The 20,201-nt window shown below is 37.3% G+C and overlaps 1 protein-coding gene across 7 annotated transcripts in view; it reads right to left on the bottom strand.

Annotated features, from left to right (window-relative positions):
* Positions 1-12,616: 12,616 nt before the first annotated feature.
* Positions 12,617-20,201, bottom strand: part of MACIR (macrophage immunometabolism regulator) — a 31,841-nt gene continuing 24,256 nt past the window's right edge. For 5 of the 7 annotated variants that reach the window (XM_045565781.1, XM_045565777.1, XM_045565784.1 and 2 more), the window contains one exon: positions 12,617-15,102. In XM_045565781.1, the coding sequence (XP_045421737.1) occupies positions 14,456-15,079 (624 nt within the window). In that variant the 5' untranslated portion in view covers positions 15,080-15,102 and the 3' untranslated portion in view covers positions 12,617-14,455. Of the gene's footprint in view, positions 15,103-16,855; positions 17,367-20,201 lie in introns of those variants that run through there. The other 2 variants (XM_045565778.1, XM_045565783.1) reach the window with 2 other exon arrangements.

The raw sequence follows: 20,201 nt of genomic DNA, 5'->3' as shown, positions 1-20,201 counted from the left end.
AGGACATTAGGTGACCCTGCTTCATCATTTTCCTGGCCTCTAGTTAAAATGGTGCATGTCAGGTTATTTTAAATTCAGGATAAAGGCTAGCTTGAGACTTTATAGGAAGGTCCTAGTTAGATGGAGGTGACACAGATACGAAATTTCCACGTTTAGAAAACAAGAGCCTTAGGGATGGGGGAGGGGAACCGAATCGTCCCCCTGCTGGTCTAATTCATTAGGTCTGTCACTTGTCGCCAACTAAATATGCTGGCTGTGTGCTCATCTTATAAAAGGGCTTATGTTTCTCACTGGAAAAGCAGAACCCAACCACAGGAGTGTTATTTTCTCAGCAGTACCAGTGTGCAAGCAAGCATCTATGTGGGCAAAGGCAGCCCCCTCTCAGCCAGGTTCCCAGCAGGCTGACTCGGTGTTATGGTACCCCCTAGTCTGACACACTGAACAATAACTCAAATACATCACAAGATCACTGTCAGTCCTCCTCGGTTAAATGGGTCTTTATTTTTAGAGAACAATGGGAATTATAGGAAACTGGAAGCCTCACATCGCAGAACTATAAATAGTTGCTGTTAAATGCTGCCCTATGTTTTTGTTTTTCCATCTGAAAATGAAGTTGATATTTTAGATGGGTTGGACAGTTTTGGGTGCCCCAGTGATGTCATCTTATCTAGATGATTAAGGACCTGTTTAGTTTTCCAATCAGACAAATCACTAGCTCTCAACAGAAATTTTAATCAGAAGGATGGCTTGCTGTGCTGAGATTGTCCCCAGCGAACGGAACATGATTGACCTTTCCTCCACAGGAAATTTAAATTTGTATCATTTGGATGGTTAGGATTTCTGCCATTTCCCTGTGGAGGGAGATTAGAGATGAACTTTCAGGTTCAGTCACACATTAAAAACACAAACACATAAGCTGTGAAAAGCCAGAAGCAGAATGATGTCTTTCCCCTGATCCAAAGGTTACTGCTGTTTTCTCTCATTCATTGCACCTGACCACAGGTTCCTGCGCTAACTGCCCCCATTTAGGGAGCTCAGACTGGAAAATAGCCATACTATGGTTCCTCACCGTGGTCACTGCATCAGCATTATCTGCTATATTTAACTTTTCTCTCTCCTTTGTATGTTAAAGGAAAACTGATTTCCCTTGTGACAGAAGAGACCTAAAATGACATTTTAAGAAATTGTGTAAATGGGGTTATAGTTATCAGAATAGCTCTGGTTTGGTCTAGAAAGTCCCTGACTTCTTTTACCAAGGGAAAAAGAAAAAAAAGTCGTAGGTAAAGATTTCTTAGAGAAACTTGCTGCTCTCAGACTAAGCAATCTCAGGGCACAAACTCATAAAACTGCTGTTTCAGCGAGTATTAAGTAAGTAGATTAGGGGATCACACCGAAAACAGACCCCTCACCCCAATCGAGTCAATAAAAAATAACCTAGGAAAGAACAGGAAAGCTGGTTACCATGATCTCCAATATTAAATTTGTAATTATTTTTATATTTTCAAAACTGCATTCATAAATTGAAGTAATTATGAAACAACAATCCCTAGGAGCCCACACCAATCCATCTAATGACTTAGGACTGAGAGAGAAGTTGGAAGGTCTTAGCCGAGAATTATACCAAAACATGAAGCAGATTTAATAACTAAAAGACTCGTCATTAAAGCCTTACTACATCTTACTTAAAAGGTAATGTATGAAACCAAGGTAAGCCTACATTTCTACCTCAACACTTACCCTCTAACTTACTTCTCAATTTAATTTACTTAGCTAAACTATAATATCTGATTTCAAAGAACATATATATTTAATTATCACTACATATCAGGGAACATTAAAAAATATTTTAAGTCTAACCAGTTGTAACTAACCTGTAGGTCTAGACCGGGAAGCAATTTCGATATGCTTTCTAAAATGTATGTATATAAATTATATAATTTCATTAATTTTCCAATCTGTGTAAAGGATGCTTTGTAGTTTAGCCATGGAAGGGCAAGAGATTTTTCTTTCTTTGTTATTAAAAGAAATTTAAATCAGTGAGCTAGATGCTGTTTTACCTTGATAGGCAGGTTTGATTATGCATTATTTTTATGAATTGCCATCACCATTAAAATGAAGTATAAATATGAGAGAGAGGAAAATTATTTCAAAATTCAGCTAGAAGCAAATGCCCAATGGCTTGACACTTTTCTTGGAAACTTGATTTAGATTTGACATCAGCCATACCATTTCTGTTGCACAGTATCAAATAAAAAAGATATCTTAAGAGAATAACTTGTTCTTCAAGTCAGGAAAAAAATGCTCAAAATTATTTTTAAACTGAGTTTTCATGGTCTATTATGACATGCCATGGCATTTTTTTTAAATGATAAAAGAAGAAAAGTCAATAAAAATGAGTGATGCAAACACCCTTTATTACTTGTCAAAGGTGAATGGATGTCTGTTTCTTTATTCTAAGTAAGCCGGAAAAAAAGGAGTAATCATTGCCCCAGACACTGTGTTAAGTGATTACATGCAAACTTAGCTTACACTCTCAATGATAAATTTAAACACTGAGTCTCAAAGACAGTAGCTCAAGGTCATACAGCTAAGAGTGTCGGTGCCAGGGTTCAAGCCCAGAACTCAAACCCAGGTCTTGTCTGATTTCAAGGCCCATGTTCTTTCAGTTAGCATATTCTGCTTGGTTTTAGATTGGCCTGGCTCCATCCAGTCACGCAGCTTTCAATGTGATAAGCAACCTTAGCAGTGCTGAATAACAGAACTGCGTGCAGCCCAAAGATAACCACCTCCCTCGATTCACATTGCTCTTTCCTGGGAGGTTTTCTGCCACAGTCTTGCTCTGGGAATCCAGGATAGGACTCCGGCCTTTCTTGGAGTGGTTATAAGAAGTGCTCAAGCTAAACTGTGCGTGCAAAGAGATTTTAAAGTCATTCCAGCATAATTGTCCTAGTCAACAAAGTCCAACTCCAATGCAATCAAATTTTCATAAGAAAAGACTGTGTGGGAGATAAACAATTTGAAGCATAAGGTCAGGCTTTCATCAAGGTGCTCCAGATCCTATCACCTTGCTCTAATTCTTGCATATTTCAGCAGTCACGTTTTTTTTCTGACTTCACAGAAATAACAAGACATTTTAAAAATCCCAAGATGGTTACAAAAGCACTGTTAACACACACTGTGCATCCACATAGAGCCCACGGCACTGAGAACAGTGAGATAAACTTGGAAGTCTGCAATTGAAAAGTTATTTTTAAATCTAAACCAGGTGATAATTTAAAAAAGGGGAGGAGGTGACTGTTCCTGAACCAACTTGGATTTTTTTCTTAGTTTCCATATTGTTTGCATTGCTCTCTATTGGTGTCGTAAGGATTTGAACAAATCTAGAGCAATTACCCTCAAACCCTCATATGTAGGCTGACTTGATTGTACTGAGACCTCTTATCTATAGACTTTCACAATATTAAGTTAAATTATTTATTTGTAAAGGTTCCTTATCTCCTTTTAGGACAGTAATTTCAGTTTCTTTCTTGAATCATACATCAATGATAGCACGTAACTATTATCAAGTTGTCAAACCAATGATAAAGCTGTCATGACAACCCAACTCCGTGATACCGTTGGTTATATTTACACAAAACAAACGGTATACAATACTTAGGGAAAACTCAAAGGCGTTCTGACCACTAACTGTCATCTTTGAGAGCCATCTACTACCTAATGCCAAAAGCATTCTGTGCAAACACTAGGTTCTCAATACATCATCTGAATAAATCTAAGCACTTTTAACCTAGGGAATGGTCAAAGGAAAAAAATATATATTCTATAACAGTAACTGACTTTAAAACAAGCACTGATAGAATGAATTAGAGGCATGGCATCTATTAACCCGTAGGCCTTAAGAAGGAGAAACAAGACTTCCCAGGTATGCTAATACAAAGTCTGTGAATGGGCAGTTATTTATTGTACAGCCCACAAAACCGTACTTGTTAGTACAGAGCAACCAATCACAGAGGGTTGTTATAAACCATGATTGCATAGCTAAATTTGTATGAATGGAATGCTCCTTTGAAAACCTTTTAGGTACAAAATGTTTTGCGAAAATTTCTGTAATTCCAAAAACATCCAATCACACGCTCACAAAGGCCTCCTCCACCCCCATTTTTCACTGCCTCCACTGGTTTTATTAAAACTAGCAACCAGAGAGGTGTAGTGAATACAGATTTGAACCAGACAGGCTATTTTGCCTTTTCCATTTGCAACCAAATAAATATTGATTTTTAGAAAAAATTTTGCCATTTGTCCATCTTTTAGCTACATCGTGATGCCTTAAAGGGAAGTATTAATATCATTTTGATACTGTCAGAACGAAGAATTCCACAATTGTGCATAAAAAAGACAAATTTGTTTTTGCTTCAGAAGCTGTGAAAAAGTAAGTTGTACCAGTCACAGGAGATTTTTGAAAACAAAGTTCAAAAGATAGTTAATATATTTCTTTATGAAAAATGAAGACAAGCGTAATTCCCAACAGTCTTTGTCAGAGTCAGTTTACACAGTGGCTACACGACAAATAGGGGGATTGTTAGCAACTCAAGAAAACTCCAGCAGAAATAACTGGAAATTTTCCCTCTGGGTTCTCAATTTACCCTAGGCAAAAACAAAAAAATACAAACTAGAAACCAGATTAGGCATTGAAATGACAGCAAAACAAGTCTAATGGAGAGATGTAAACATATAGGTTATGGCACATAGACTAAAAAAACACAGAAATGTTTTTCTTCCCTGTAAGAAGAGTAAGGAAATGGTGAAAATGAATCCCTTTCCATAGTAAGTAAAAGTAACATGTGCTTACAACAAATTAGCGGTAGCTAACTGTAGCAAAGTTAACTATAGCAAATAATTGTTTACGAGGTGCATTACTCGACCTAGTTTGATGAGAGCTGGCTCGTCCTAAAGATGAAGAGCACAGTGTATGGGTTCCTGGAAAAAATCTCCTTGGCCCACATCTAAGCCAGTGCCTCAAACGCTGTGACAGCCAGAGCAGGCAGGGCCCAGAGAGGGTTGGGGTCAACTTTGTCTCCCAGAATTTGTGGCAGCATCAGGAAAAAGTGGAAGGAGTTGGCGAGGGAGGAGAGGAGGAAGCCACTTTCCAGCCACACTTTATGTCATTCATGTTATTTATCCTTTTGTTGCTAAAATTTCTGACAACAAGCATATCAGAACAGACTCTCAGGTTTTAAGTGTAGTATAGTATAGCAGAGCTTAATGTAGTATAATAACTATATAAAACCTTTTTACCTGTCAGTGCAAGAGAATCAAATCAACTTCTGGAAAGACATATTCTGTATAGGTGTCATGGGCCAAAGAATAAGATTAGGAATTTTACTAATCCTCTAAAAAAAGGTGTTCAAATGATCAGAGCTGGATGCCTGAAAGAACTGCATAATCAGAAGTAGAAAGCTCTGCAGGGTAAAGAGGTATTATGCTCTTAAAAGACATGACTAAAAACCATTGCCAAGAACACAGCCTCACTTGAGGCACAAATAATGGATTCTGCAAATGGGATATTCAGCAAATGTTTCACTACATGGTTCAGAAGTCCCCAACTAGAAATACAATGAGTGCACAAGAAAAGGTTTGCAGATGCAAAGCTCAGAAACCTACTGAGAAAGGGGGGTTCTGTTCTAGTATCTTTTATTTCCCAAATGTATCAAGTCCTTAAAATAGGAACCAGAAAGCAAATTCAAGAAATTAAAGAACTACTGCACTGGATAGAAAATTGCTAGCCAACATATGTAGAATAAGAATCAAAATAAAACTGTCTATAAGTGTCTAAAAATGGTCATTTTTTAAAATCTTACTAAATCTCAAGCCTACGCTCAAACATTAAATAAGATAAAATTCCAAGAAGGTAAACTGGACTCAATGAGAAGAATTTTTATGGTATAATGGATTGTTGTAAGTGTCGTATTTATGTTTATGTTATAAATGGCCATTTAGATCAGTCGCTTCCAATCTCTTATGGTCACGAGATTAAACAAAAGAGTTTAAAAAATTGGGTTGATATCTCCAATACATGTATGTTTACTTATATATTTTATGCATTTACTACTACACTGGTAAACTAAATACATGATGCATAAAACAAACAAAAAATTTAAAAGAATAAGGCAAAAAATATGTTTTGTAAGGAGGTCTAATATTTTCTTCCCACGCCCAAGTGGATCATTTTTACACCCCTCAGGATGTCAACAGTTCGCTTTAGAACACACAATTTTATGTGATTAATTGGGTGTGAGAGACAGCGTGTATTCACAACTACATACATACACATTTTGTCTTATCCAAAATTCTTAACTTGTAAATGCAATGCTTTCATTTTCTATCTAGAACTTTTTCAAGGCCGTTGTGGGGAGAATAAAAACACAGCAAATCAGGAGTTTCAGATTCTGGTTTTATTATTACCAATGGCTGTACTTTATTCAGCAACTACTACGTGACAGGCATTTTATATTACATACATTATATCTAATTCTCCTAAGAGCTGTAAAGTAGAAATTATTTTTCCCATTTTATAACAAAATGAAATTAAGGCTCATGTTAATTAGCCATATCTTACAAAAAAGTGTTGGAGCCAGGGCAGGTGAGACTTTATTTTTAAAACCACAAAATCAAAGTTGGGCGCAGTGACACATACCTGTAGTCCCAGCTACTTGGGAGGCTGAGGCAGGAGGATCACTTGAATCCAGGAGTTTAATGCCAGCTTGGGCAACATAGAAAGACCCCCATCCCTCATCTCTAAAAAAATAACTAAATAAATAAAACCAAAAAATCAAAATGGTCACAATCATAGGACACTTTATGAGAAGGGTCAAACATATTAGCTCTTTCAGTATTTTATTTACAGCTGGCTCCTGAAAGGAAAGAGAGAGAAACTGAGAAATGAGTTGCTGGCTTCTAAAAATTACTTTAGATTAAAAAAAAAAAAAGCCCCCAGGCATATCCACTCGCTCCTTCCTCTCCGCTGCTCCCCCAGCAAATAGTCCTTTGAAATCCCAGAAAGAGGCCTGCAGAGAACTCTGGGAGTGGTTAGTGACTAAAGTAGGCCCACGGTAATGGAGTCATCAGAAACCTTAGAGCCTCATGAGCACTGTGTTTCCCAGAACAACATCCTCTAATCTCAAAAGAGAACTTGTTGAGATTTGGAAGTTGCAGACCAGGGCATTCTATTCTGCACAAACAACAAGAACAGTGGAGAGAAAGTTGGATTCCCTTCCTACTCTTCTCACCAGGCTGATTTTGCAGTGGAGCACCACTGACTTCCTCCCAGGACCGAGTTTCCAGCTGTGTTCCCAAGTAGGGCCCAAAAGTGGGCCCTTGGTCCCCAAAAGCTTATTTGTCTTCCAAACACAGATGCAACTATTATCTGTGCAAACCGCCGGAGACCCACAGAAGATGAGAGGCTCCTTGAGGCCGGGGAAGGTACTTGAAGGTAAAAAGATTGTTAGATTAGGAGAAATGCTGATTGTAAAATTTTGTTGGGCAGTTTCAGTACCCTGATGTGAAACGTCACTGCTAAATTGTTCACCAGAAAACGTGGGTCAAACTTCGATAATGACTTGACATGATTTCCTATCCTGAAGATTTTTAGAAATATAGGTGACAGACACACTTCTGTCCAGGTTGGTTTACACAGTTGGAAAGGTAGATTGGATGAAACCTGAAGCCTTGTCCGGCTTTATATTCCCATGCAAGCATTCTTTTCTGCCTGGGAGGCCCTCACCCCTCCTACCCACTTGGCAAACTCCTCCTCACCCTCCAGCCTCAAGCACAGCTTCCCTAGTGAAGTTTTCCCCACACATAAAGTGGAATTAGGAACTTTCTCCTTCGGGTGCTCAAAAAAATCTTAAATCTATGTTTACTGAGAAGCACTTATTTTAAAATTTAACTATTTGCTCTTGACTATGCCTTCTGGGTTTTATTCCCCTTGTAACCCCATAACTTCTCCCTGAGGCTGGCACATAATAATATTAATATATTGTAATATCACAACAAATATTTGGCATATGAATAAATAAAGGTTGAATCCACGGATTTTAAGGAGCATCAATTCCTACAGATAAATTGAAGTGCTTTGGTCTTAGTGGTTCTATTTCAAACAAGGATTTGTTTTTATACATTTTTACATCAAATTCATCATAGCTGGCTGAGTATTCCAGTTGTAGCCTCCAAATATCACTACATCTGGTTGTCAATATATACAAAGGAATCTTCTTTCATTACTAATTGAACTATATATCTAGCAAAACACAAATGAGGTAGATTTTACAACTTTTCTATTCACAAATTAGAAACCATTGTCATTTGTAGTATTTCCTATGGTTTCTCCACAGAGTGACCTGGCCTGGTGGGGAAAGTCCTGCTTCCGGTGGTTTATTTTCTGGTATCTATCCCATCAAAAAGGTTCTCAAAAAAAAAATCAAGGAAATTTAAAGAAAATCAGAAGAAAAAAAAAAAAACACCATCCCCATCTATTTCATTTTGAGAGCTTGTCTCAGTAAACATTTAAGAAATGAATTTCTGGGTGGGGAGTTGGGGTGGAAGGTAGTTAGGTGGTGTGGTAGTTCTACCACATGTAATATAATATGCCCTTCTTCCCTAAAAAAAAGCCAATTTGTCATGTTTAATGAATCTTTTTTAACTATGACTGGATTACCTTACCTAGCCCACCACTAAATAGTATTTTAATCCTATAGATATCCTAATCCCTTAAATTTGTCCTTGTAACTACCTTAAAATTTTACTAGATGAGCATGACACTAAAAATATGGGGAACATTACAAAAAGAATAACATTACCCAAATTTTATAAATATTAGAAATCTACCAACTAATCCAGGGTTCTTCAAAAGATAATCTATATTAGGGAACTTCTTGAGCAAAACACTTCCTTATATAATTTTATGTCTTAGGCAAATTATAAGAATGCACATTTTTTTTTTTTTTTTTGAGACAGAGTCTCACTTTGTTGCCCAGGCTAGAGTGAGTGCCGTGGCGTCAGCCTATCTCACAGCAACCTCAAACTCCTGGGCTCAAGCAATCCTCCTGCCTCAGCCTCCCGAGTAGCTGGGACTACAGGCATGCGCCACCATGCCCGACTAACTTTTTCTATATATATATTTTAGTTGGCCAGATAATTTCTTTCTATTTTTAGTAGAGACGGGGGTCTCACTCAGGCTGGTCTCGAACTCCTGACCTCGAGCGATCCACCTGCCTCGGCCTCCCAGAGGGCTAGGATTACAGGCGTGAGCCACCACACCTGGCCAAGAATGCACATTTTTAAATGTATTTCTGACCCTAAAGAATTAAGTAAACTTCTCTATGTCACCTGCACCCTACCCTTCCCCAGAATAGAGGGAATGGCAATGCAAGGCAGAAAAAAAAAAATCACTAAAATATCCATTTATTTATTGATTCCCTCATAGCTCTCTCCTCCCCTGACTGCCAGCTCCAATGCTTGTTCTTTACCCCTCCACCTTAACTCTTCTCTTCTAGAAAGTGGGTCAGTTCACCTCAGCGGACTACCAAGGAGACAGATAACAACGGAACATCATTGGCATGCCCTGATGCTTCTCAGATTCAATTATTTTGTTAAGATTCTGCCTTCCTCATATTTTTCATCTCTCCAGACTTCCCTAAGGAAGGCACTTTTGAGAAAAATATCTTTATACTTCAACTTTTATACAGATCAGTAATGTCAGTAAGCACATCCAATAAGCCAGCTAGGCTGAAAGAAAAATGAGCAAGATTGTTCTTTCTCAGATTTCAGCTCCACAGGATTTAAGCTCCCCTCTCTTAAATTACTATTTATTCTGTAAAACATTCACTTGATATGTATCTTTATGCTATCTTCTCCCTCTCCACAATTAATAGGCATGTCCTTGAAGGTGAAAATGGCTTAAAACCCTTCTGTCCCCAGAGTGCCCGCAGGTGCTCAGTAGATGCCTTGTGCGTGACAACGTGGGACCATTCTGCTGTTCTCTAGCTGGACGACAGGATCCAGAGGGTCTACTGAAAAACGTTCAGGCCATTTTTCAATCCACACTGTAACCCACTGTAGAGAGTTTGGGTATGTGGTAGGTAAACAAGTTTTACCTCCTGTGTAATGCTGATCAGTTCAGTAGCAGCTGCCTAAAATGCTACGTTAATAAAGAGTTGACTCTGGACCCTGCTCTGATGGATTAGTGATGTCTGCCACATGCACAGGTGAGAAACACAGTGGTACACATGCTCGGTATTTGCCATCCCAGCTTCAACCACTTGGCCAAAATCTAAATTTCATTAACTTCAGAACTTCTTACTGCATCAATTCCTTTTCCTAGGTGAAGCATTAAGCCAGGGATAGAAGATTCAAAGTCTTCCAAATATATATTCTACGTGTAATCCTTTTACATAAAAGTTTGGGTGAAGAATATCCTTGCTGGTGAATCAGGCTAAAAGGTCAATTCATGAACCCACTGTTCCCTCCTCTTTCTACTGGTGCACAGTAAGGATCCGTTCATGAGAGCATTCAGCAGAAACTTTGAAAGTGCCACTAGCTTTTCTACAATAGCAAAAGCATCAAAGCTCTTTGTTCCAGAAACGACCCCAGCAAGGATCACTTAAGGATTCCACTGACTATATACAGCTACTCTCTTCCATTACAGTAGATTCTGAGTTCCCTTTTCTCATCCTGCGCTCTCCCATAAATCTGTACATCAAACACAAACCCAAGATCAATGGTGATGATGTTCAGATTTGGTTTCAGACTTTTTCTCTGAAACCATTTAATAAAACCTTGCACAAAGTCATTTCACAATGGCAAGAATACACATTCAACATCTCCCTAGCCAGAGCAAGGAAGTGTCCTAGGGGCTCAGCAAACTCAAAATAACAAATCAAACTCATTCTTCTTTTGATTTGTTTCTAGTGTTCTAGGGCCAGAAAAATCCTTAATGTTTTTCTTATGTAAAATATCAAAGAAGTCCATTTCATAATTCTTATCTAAAGAAGTACATTACAAAGTGAAGTGCTGACAGCCTCTACTTCTAGCTCTATAATAAGCATTTATTTCCAAGGCAATCTTCCTCATCAATTTCCATTTCCTTAATCAAATTATATTGTTTAAAAAGGCAGTTTTACTGAACACTTGCTGTCCTCTCCACATTACAGAAATGTACATGCCTGCTCTCCTCCCCAACTCCTCTAGAGCATTTATGCCATTTATAAACAGCGACAGTCTCTCCCACTTTCTCTGAATGAGAACCAACCACTTAGGCCAGGGTCATTTAAAAGATTTCTTAAAAGAAGTTCAAGGATTATAATAGAACAAAATCCTTTCTGAGACAGAAGTATGTTAGAATGAGAAAATAAATAATAATATGTTGCTTTTCTTAAGATTTCAAGAAATATTTTCTTTAGTGAAAGACCAATTTGCCTTTGAAAGTTAATTTGGAATCTTTGAAAAGCTTCTCAAACCCCATGTATTGAAATCATTTAAATAAATATCTCAGGGAAGGAAAAAGATATTAATACAATGACCTATTGTAGGACATGAAGAGCAATGTACAGGACTCCATGGGCCCAGAACAGTAGCCCAGCTGCACCAGGGTCCAGAAGATCTGGGCTTCTGAACAGGTTTACATGCTAATGCCTCCCCACAGCCTTTTCTTCCATGACTACTGACCACAGGAGACCTATATCCAGAGCTACAAAATGTAGCCAGATGGAAGTGAGAGGAGCAAAAAAAGCTCACCTCAGATTGAGGCAAGGAATGAAATTCTATTGCAACTTGATGCATCATCTGAGCCTCTAACATTAAGTACTTTTGCAAAAAAAAGAAAAAAGAAAAAAAATTCAAGTTATATAGTGCTGCAATGTTTAAGAAGAAGCACTGTAAGATAACATCATCAGGTATATTCTGGCCAAAAGTGTGCCCTGTTTAGTATAGAATATTAAATTGAATAAAAAATGAAAAAAAAAGAGTTAAAAATAAAAACCATGTTAAAATGGATTTTTTTTTCAGCTAAAAGAGATCCAGCCTCTTCTTTTTTAAAAAAAAATAGGTTACTACCTACCACAGGAGCACAATTCCATGAGGTGCAGAGAAAGACAGACTGAAATAATGAAAGGGCTCTGTAAACGCATTTTGAAATCTATTGACATAGAGGAAACCAAATTTAAAATTATGTATCTTTACTATTCAGAACATATTAATAGTAAATATGCCATATGTCATACTTCTAACCTCTTCATTTTTGCCATAGCCCTTCACCTGTCTTTAAGTAAAATAAAACAAAACAAAACAAAAAAGCTACATATTTTTATTTAGCTCAAGAAATTTAGGCACATGGGCAGGACAGACTTCACAAGTATACAGCTGTGTTTCCTAATAGAGTGAATACATATCATTGCCATGAATACATCCTTTATCTTAAAATGCCAATGAGCATCAAAAGGAAATGTTTTGTTGGTATTTTTTTTAACAAAAATAGGGCCTCAAAATAAGTGCTTCAGTAGAATTTTTTAACAGTTACTAGCCTGTTCCCAGAGGACCTAGTTTAAAGCACCACACAACAATGTGTGTTTACATCACCCTTTTATTTCATAGTTAGAAATAATACAGTTCCACAGGGTAAATCATCAATAAATAATGGTGTTTAATCATTAAACGTAAAAATCCCAACTCTTTGGCATCTGACAGGATTCTATTTCTTGTCAAACTAATGACTGTACAGATATAGTTAATCTTAGTGATCATTCATCAATACAATATGTTACAAAGGTGCAATTTACTTTAAAATATACAACAGCTAAAAATTTTCAGCCCACCAAGAAATCTGATCATCTCAGTAAGATACGGGCCAACCTCCCCGAGGCTCTTTCATATGGTTTGCCTGAATGAAAGTATAATAAACAGTGATTAAGAGTTCCTAGGGTTTTCTAATGCTTACTCTGCTCTAAATAGAGTTTGCCATTCATTCGGGCTAAAGAAAAATCACAATTGCACCAGGAATGACCCACTCATTAATTAAAAGGTGTTCTTATTTTAAAAGCTAGATTGCTAACACCTAAGAAACTCACAGCCCCAAAATAAAACTTGAAGCAGCCCTATGCTGCCAGAAATGCCAATTCAGTAATAAATTGCACCTTCAAGAGTCAAAAAAAAAGAAAAAAAGAAATAGAAATGTTTACAAAAGTTAAGTTACATACATTTTTTTTTCCCAAAATATATTCAAGAATAGTTGAGCTGTATTTGTTACTAAAGCCAGGGCATTATTTCTTTAGCAACAAATTAAACCAGTGCAATTGACATAAATTGTTAAGTAATCCAGGATTAACCCATTAAAACTATAGAAGCACTTTAGGCTCCTACACTAATCCTAGAAACTGGAATTTCAATGAGTGCTTGTGTTGCACAGAACTAAAACTGGAATGACCTGATGCCATGCTGAATGGTATCACTCCATACTTAGTTTAAGCATTCAATAGTAGAAATCATAAGATCCTCTATTAAAGTTCCATTCACTTACAGAAAATTCAGATGCAAACAGTACTATGCCTATAATCCACAATTAAAAGAATCCTTTCCATTTTAAAGTTCTAGATGAATTTTAAATTAGAAAATAAGCACTAAGGAGACTTTTCTCAACTTATGAAAACTTCATATTGGAAACTTTCTGGAAAAGCTTCCCCCCCCATTGTAAAATAAATACTTTGTATCCCAAATTTAATTGTATTAAGACACACTTTAATAACGCTATAAAGAAATATTTTACAGCCATAGAGATCAATAACTTTCCATGCGGAAATAAAAAATTCATTGCTCAATAATATTATTGAGGCAAGTAAAGAAAGATTATTCTCTTGTCAATCTGAAATGTTAATATTTTTCAGTGCAAAACCAGTTATAAAATATTTAAACTCAATATTTAAAAATAAAAAGTGGTCCAATTCAGCAATGTTCAAGTTCTAAATTTCATAAAACAAATCATTACATACATTGTATAGTAAAATACAGAGATTCAAGAAGTACTTGAGTACTTAAGATATAAATTTCTAATGAATCATACCAATTCAGCAACAACCAAGCAGATAACATTCCCAATTTGAGCGTCAGAATCATAAAGATGAAATTACTGTCCCAAAGCCTTTTTTTCCTAGCTAAACAGCTATACAAACTAATGGTCAACATTCTGTTATCTTTGCAGTTGCGTGCTCTAGAATGATGTCCCCCCCCCAAGTACCTGTGATTTCATTCCTGTATTCAAAATTTTATCCAGACAATTTTTATGTTCCAAGAACACTTAGCTGATATAACCATCTATAATGTGAAGAGTCATGTACAGAGTACAGCAGTGGGTTTTTTTTCTAGCCAAACGTAGGCTGACCTAAACTGGTTTAAACTCTCTGTAAGTCACTCATGTATTATTCCTAGCAAACACACGGTCCCCTCGGAGGGTTAGGTGTTGAAGCTGGTACTGTAGCACTTCTGTGTCAGCGGGCTCCTTGATGTTCATTTTATCTAGATTGAGGTAGTCCAGGGATTTGGAGTGTGCCCTCTTACCTTTAAGAAGACAGAGAGGCAGAGGCCCGTGGAGGGCCTTATAAGGTTCATAAGGTAAAGATTTAGTGCACTTGTCTCCTGAGCTGGGCATCCGCCTTCGCCTCCTGCCGTTGACAGCTGGAATCTCGTAGGGCTGGTAGTACCTGCTTCTGGTTTTATACAAACGGGAGGAGCGGGCGAGTCCCGCATCCAGCTGTTTGGAGCGCAAGGAAGGCACAGCTTCTCCCTTGCTCTCTTCCCCTCCCGCGCACTTCTGGGCTAACTTCAGGAGTTCCTCGCCCGTTGTGAAGCCAACCAAATAGTTAGAGTCCATATGGAGGATCTGGTAGCCTGACACAGTCCTCCGCATCGGGGAGCAGGGCGTGCTGGAGCAGCGGGGCTTCTCGGCCTCCGCCTTTCCCGGGGAGCTGGCCTCGGCCACGGGGAAGGGCAGGCTGCTCAGGGCGCTTCTGGACTCTCCATTAATATCGACTTCCATTTTAGGCGGCAGGCTGCACGCTCCTGAAAGCAAACAGACTCCGATTAGAAAAGTATAATGCACAGAACCTTGGGCCAAGCTGGATCCTTTTAGAAGGCTCAAGGAGTAGGACATAACGCTCGCCGGAAAGACAGCCATGTGCCATTGACAGATTTTTACCTATGTGCATTAAAAGTTTCAGAGCAGGCATGAAATGATCACTACCTCTCTGCCTTCCAGAACTCAAAAGCAGGTTAAATGGAAGTCCGAAGTGCTACAAAACAGTTCAGATGGAGAAGCAAACAGAAAACAGTGATACTTCTCTAAATGCAGCACTCCTTTCAATCATGCAAAGTTTATTCCTTTACAGATCTCAACATTAAGCAAAGAAAAGCAATCATACACTTTCACAGGAATCTTCAAAGTATTTCTGGCTTAAAAGTTAAATTTTTCCATCATTTAATTTTTAACTGTGTTCAGAGCTCTTGACACCTGCAATTCTTTTCAACTGTGTTTAAGGGACATAAAATAAAATTGATTGAGCTGATGAATTTCTGCAAAGAATCCAATTTAGACCTAAAAAAATATTTTTAGGGTATGGGGGAGTCTTAGGTGAAAGTTTTTCCAAACCTTGTAAATGTTCCTCCTTCCATATCCCCAATGAATTATTTAAAGAAAATCATTTTGTAGTTTAAAAGTTAATCCTAAATTCCATACATCACATTATTTTTGATATTAAAAATACAAAAAAAATCAGATGTCATTGTACTTGACTAACTGTAAAATAAACCATTGATTTGACAGTTATTTTATGTTATAAAACCTAAGGCACTGTACTTCTGAATAGTTTCATAAATGGCAGAACAATTCACAATGAATACTAACATTGTTCCTTACAATTACCACACTACACAGTTTGGGAAACTGCATTGACAAGAAGTACCAAAAATAGTGATTAGGTTCCTAGGAAATTGCAGATAAATTTTGGAAAATAAAATATTAAGGGAAACAATGACAATGTCTTTTCTAAGAAACTATTTGTACTCGCTCTTCAATTGGAAGTAGTAAACAGTTTTAAGCATCTCAGATTGCTAATCAAAATGATGTCAACTGATTTTAAGATGAAAAAATTACTTAAAAATTTATTAAATAATTCTTATGAATCTTTTTGTAAAAGAAAGAACCATTTCCTAATTGAAGTACTTCCTAAAATTTGGGTATTCATTTAAAAGCTAACCTATTAGAGAGCTACAAAAGAAAACCAGAACATTATTCCTCCACTTGCATGCTCTACTTTCCTTCATTAGAAGATTGAGAAGTTTACCAGATGCCATCCTGTCCTCACTATGGTCTCCATCTATAGCACAACTAAGAACATTCATAACAATTCCTGAGATAAAGCAAATGCCAAAGGGATCAATATAGTTTTACTATTTACTCTAAGCCTTAAACTATTTCCAATTTTTATTTAATTAAAATACTCTAGTCCATCAAGCTTTCTAGATTTAAAGTATGCACCTTTATTTATTTTATTGATGTAAAATTAAATTTACATTTGACTGTGCAATTTATTTCTCTATTGACAGGATTGGAAGACTAGGTAACTACCAGCTACTTTGATAATGCATATAAGATTTCTTAGCTAATAATTTTAGAGAGCCATATGAAGCCTCACCAAGTTTTTATGCTAAACAAATATTTACCCTCAGCCAAATGACAAATTAATCTTTCCTTCCTCACTATTCTATAGCATAGAAATAGCACAAGAGGAGGACATATCCAAGGCCTCCAACCTACATAATGTGACTGGCAGCTACAGGCAGGAACCATTTCTCTGATACTTCATTCTGAAAGGCAAGAAGGGGAGGGAGGGTCAGTGAGGGCAAAAACAACCACGACACAGACTGGGTGCCACACCCAAGAAGAGTTACCAAGCCACCCATTTGTACTAACAGAGACTCTGGTCTAGGTATCTTCTGAATCCAGCACCCATGACAACCCATGATGTCCACCAAGCACCTTACTGCATTCTCATTTGTTATATTATAAACTTCTTTAAATCCATGAATTGAGATCCCACTCATTCTCAACTGGGTAATAATTCACACAGAAGCTAGGCTGAAATCCATCTTTTTTTGTCTATGAGATAAAACATCACTAAGCAAGTTAATAGCGTATAAAGTTACAGTAAAGAGGAGTGGGAACAGGCTTCTGTGGTTGACAGACTCATGAAAAGTTTGATCCCATACTAAGCCAATCCTACTGCATCAAGGCAAACCTTCAGGAATTCTTAGAATCTTTTGGGGTTGGGAATAAGGATGGAAGGATACAAAGGTTTGGAGATAAGTAGAAATTATATATTTAGCTAGAAAATAAGTACCTGGAAAACTACAAAAATGAAGAAATCTAAGTGAAGAAACGTATAAAGGTCAAATTTTGATTTTATATGAAATAGACACTATTGTTAGGAGTAACTATCATCAGTTAAGCTTCTAACAGCCAATTAAAAAATATCACCTGGTTTGGGCAGAACTATCCAAATATGATCTTCTGGCATCTACCTACTGATTTAACATCTACATTAAGTAGAAGATATAGATATGGTTTAAGAGTTCTGGAAATTTCAACCAAACAGGCTAAAGTATGAAACCTACCATATTTCACTGAGGTAGACAACACACTCACTGTAGAAAATACCACCTAACCAGAAAGTTAAAGAAATAAGAATTTCTAATATCCTTTAACATAAATATTCAACCTAGCAACCAAGGGCAATGCAAAACAGGTCAATATTCTAGGTAAAATTTCTGAACAAGGGTCTCACTGCACTGGAGTATGAAAAGGCTCGTTTTAAATATTACATATACAGCTGCTACCTGCTGATCTTCTGGTGAGCAATTTTAAGAGCTGGAAAACTGTACTTTTTAGCTATCAAACGACAGTACTTTTGCTCCAAACTAAAAATAGTGTATTCTCAAAACTAACAGCTCCTTAGGCAGATCATTGGTCTCTGCAGTATATTGCCATATGTACCAGAACAACTTCAGGTCTTGATATTCATGTAAGGAATATGAATGGTAGAACGAAGACTTACAAACTGCTTACATTTTTTTTAAAGGCATTCTTTTTACCTATATATTGCCCTTCTAAAGAACATCTGCTTAACTGTGTGGCACCAAGAAAGATAGGTGGAGGCTGAGTTTGAGACAAGAGGGCACTGATTGGCAAAAATTTCATTTTTAGTTGGGCAGAATGCTAGTTAAGCAGCATCCCTCCTATGCTTCAACTGTGACAGAAAACAAAACTTTGTATGCTACTAAATTTCTGAGAATTGCCTGACTGGCTTTAAATATTGGGTCAAGATCCCGAAAGCAATTACCGGAATCAACTTTCTCAGATTATGTTTCAAAAGGGCAGAAGCTCTTTAAGAACTGTCCCAGCTTAAGAGGAAGAAGTCTAGGTACACCTTCTAATTCCAGAATTCTACCCAAAAAAGGATGACACTAAAGACAGTAAAAATCGTATGGTCTCAAAGTCAACATACCTTGATACATGAACATCAAATATTTTCCACAGCAAAATTTCTTATTAAAAGGCATTCATCAGGAAACTTACCTACAGTGGCTACAACTGGAGATGGCCCGTGCTTAGCAGTATATTCTTCAGATTTTACCATGAAAAAATTGCTTATGACTTGTTACTTTTAAGAAGCCTATTCATGACTCAGCATTTTGTTTTATATTATAAAATATAACCTTGTATCCAAAAAGGATACTGCCAAGATAAATAATTACAAAGTACTCATAAATATTATTGTAGATACGTGCAACAGGCACCATAGCCACTGCCATGGCAGCACTAGAATAAACTGTGAGTCAAGAAATCAGGTACAATGGTAACTTCTGCATTACAGAGCACTAAAAATCAGGACCAGAGACACCCTTCTTGTTTCCATTAATGCTATTCCTATACATTAATAGTTTAAAGCAAAAATAAAGACTGGACAGGCCAGGAGCGATGGCTCACACCTGTAATTCCAGCATTTTGGGAGGCTGAGGCAGGAGGACCACTTGAGGCCAGGAGATCAAGACCAGCATAGGAAACATAGCAAAACCTCGTCTCTACAAAAAATTTTTTAAAAAGTAGGACGAGGCATGGTGGCACACACATATAATACTAGCACTCTGGGAGGCCAAGGTGGAAGGATCACTTGATGTCAGGAGTTCAAGACCACCCTGGGTAAGAGTAAGACCCTTTCTCTATCAAAAATAGAAGAAATGAGCTGGACGTGGTGGCATGCGCCTAAAGACCCAGCTACTCAGGAAGCTGAGGCAGGAGGAGTGCTTGAGCCCAGGAGTTTGAGTGTGGGGTAAGCTATAATGATGCCACTGCACTCTACCTGGGCAACAGAGTAAGACTTTGTCTTGGAAAAAAAGAAAGAAAGAAAGAAAAAGAGCAACAAAATTTCTGTGAATAGAAGAGTCTAGAACAGAAAATGAAAAAGAATAGAAAAGTCAGCTTGTAGTTGAAAAATGCTTTTAAAACTGAGTTTCTTAAATAACTATCAGGAACAGATATAATTTTTAAGTGACACCTAACGGTCTTCAATATCAAATTCCCTTATAATCCAACCAGTAACAATAGCGCTGACATATTTATAAAACACAGAAGACTTGGCAGTGTTCATAGGTGCTACTGTACTTCTTAGAAATTTATGAGGAACCAACTATAATACATGACACTAGACAAACGTAATGTTAATTCTAGAAAAGTGTACACAGTGCACATTTTAAAAGCATTGGGAACAACATGCAATTGTGAATTCTGGCTAAAACTAAGGCAAACAGTTCCAAACCACAGCACACATGTAGGAGAACCTGGCGTACCAGAATGAGAACATGCAAAAGCCTACAACCTGTATGGAATATGCACAGCTTTGAATACTCTCCAAGAGGCCAGACCTCCCAAACTTTGGGCACAAAACCAATATTTCAAAAATACAACCTAAATGTCCTTAGTTCCTCAGACCAGCTTTGAAAATAGTTGGTAAGCTTCACAACTGCTATGGAAAGAATTCTTTTCCAGAAACACTGCATCTTAGTATCTACATTTCATCTAAGAAACTCAAAGAATTAATTGTTTC

Source organism: Lemur catta, chromosome 12 (assembly GCF_020740605.2).
Source record: "Lemur catta isolate mLemCat1 chromosome 12, mLemCat1.pri, whole genome shotgun sequence".
Classification (NCBI taxonomy): Eukaryota; Metazoa; Chordata; class Mammalia; order Primates; family Lemuridae; genus Lemur; species Lemur catta.
The sequence above is the reverse complement of the archived record's forward strand: the minus strand, read 5'-3'. Positions and strand labels throughout refer to the sequence as shown.